We start from the raw sequence: 1,597 nt of genomic DNA, 5'->3' as shown, positions 1-1,597 counted from the left end.
TCCACCAATCAAATCATGAAATTTGTTACACACCTCCACACATGCTCGGACAAACATTTTGGTTGTTTACAAAAAAAATAACGTGAATGAAATCGACTTATCTCACTGATCATTGTTATTGTTTTTACATCACCAGATGGGTGACGAGTTATCACACGACTTTCTCGTTGTCAACATCCTAAATAAAAGGAAAAGAAACATGAAAATTACATCTTTTCTCAACCTCCAGTTACTAACAAATGCAAGGACGCAATAACAACAACAACAAAGTCGACGACAATAAAAATAATAACAACAACAAAAACGACAACAACAACAACAACAATAGCAACAACAACAACAACGTCGACGACAGTATCAATAATAATAACAACAACAACAACAACAACAACAACAACAACAACAACAACAACAACAACAATAGCAACAACAACAACAACAACGTCGACGACAATATCAATAATAATAATAACAACAACAACAACAACAACAACAACAACAATAGCAACAACAACAACAACAACAACAACGTCGACGACAATATCAATAACAACAACGACAACAATAACAATAACAACAATAACAACAACAACAACAACAACAACAACAACAACAACAACAACAACAACAACAACAACAACAACAACAACAACAACAACAACAACAACAACAACAACAACAACAACAACAACAACAACAACAACAACGATAACACATTAAATCAATGAACACATCCACATCAAACCTATTTTGTGAGACCGTCTTTTCTCTTCATGATTTATTATCCTACAGTGTCGGATATTCCCATACAACACAGTGTGCTATCGCAATAAAACATAATTAAAGAGAAACAATAACAGCAGCATCAGCGGCCACGACAAAATATGACAACACGTGAAAGTAAACGCTTCTGGGTAGAGTTCCTGACCCCCTATAGATAGTATGCGCTTGGATAAGAAGCTCACAACATTGCCACCCTGAAGTATAACGGGCCAACACACACAACTGTAAAGTATAACCGTGAACGTTTATAGTCTGGTAAATTCAATTTAGTGATACTTACTCATAAACGCGGATGGCAAAAATCAATAACAAAGACCTGAGTGACGTCAACTGCATACTATCTATAGTGCTCTGCCACCGTACATTGGATAAACTTATATTTAAAAATTTGGCCAGAAAACTCGTCCTTCAAATATCGATCGATTTAAATGACTCTCATCATGGCTAAAGCTCTCAAACCTGGTGCTTCGGGCGAATTATGCAAGATATGTATCTAGGCCTCCGGAAGACTGCTATTACACTTCCACGAGATTGGAACCAGTCTTGCAAACACACACCAAAAGCAGAAGCAGCAAGAACAACAACAGCAAAGAAAAACAAAATCATCAATAACAACAAAAACAACAACAGCAAGAATCCCCCCCCCTCCCCAACAAAAACAACATGATCATCAATCACAACAAAAATAACGACAACAACATAAAAACCCCAACAAAAACAACATCATCATCAATAACAAAAATAAACCAAAAAACCCCGAAGAAAACGGCATAAATAATAACAGCAAAAACAATTTTAAAGAACCCCCCAAAAA

At 35.9% G+C, this 1,597-nt stretch overlaps 1 protein-coding gene across 1 annotated transcript in view; it reads left to right on the top strand.

Annotated features, from left to right (window-relative positions):
- LOC144975925 (uncharacterized) overlaps positions 1–256 on the top strand; it is a 59,904-nt gene extending 59,648 nt beyond the window's left edge. Inside the window, exon 7 of the mRNA XM_078920112.1 lies at positions 137–256. Within this exon, the coding sequence (XP_078776238.1) occupies positions 137–256 (120 nt within the window). The remainder of the gene's footprint in view (positions 1–136) is intronic.
- Positions 257–1,597: the final 1,341 nt, after the last annotated feature.

This window comes from Berghia stephanieae, chromosome 6 (genome assembly GCF_034508935.2).
Source record: "Berghia stephanieae isolate SIO BIC M18660-M18661 chromosome 6, UCSD_Bste_1.3, whole genome shotgun sequence".
Lineage (NCBI taxonomy): Eukaryota > Metazoa > Mollusca > Gastropoda > Nudibranchia > Aeolidiidae > Berghia > Berghia stephanieae.
The sequence above is the reverse complement of the archived record's forward strand: the minus strand, read 5'-3'. Positions and strand labels throughout refer to the sequence as shown.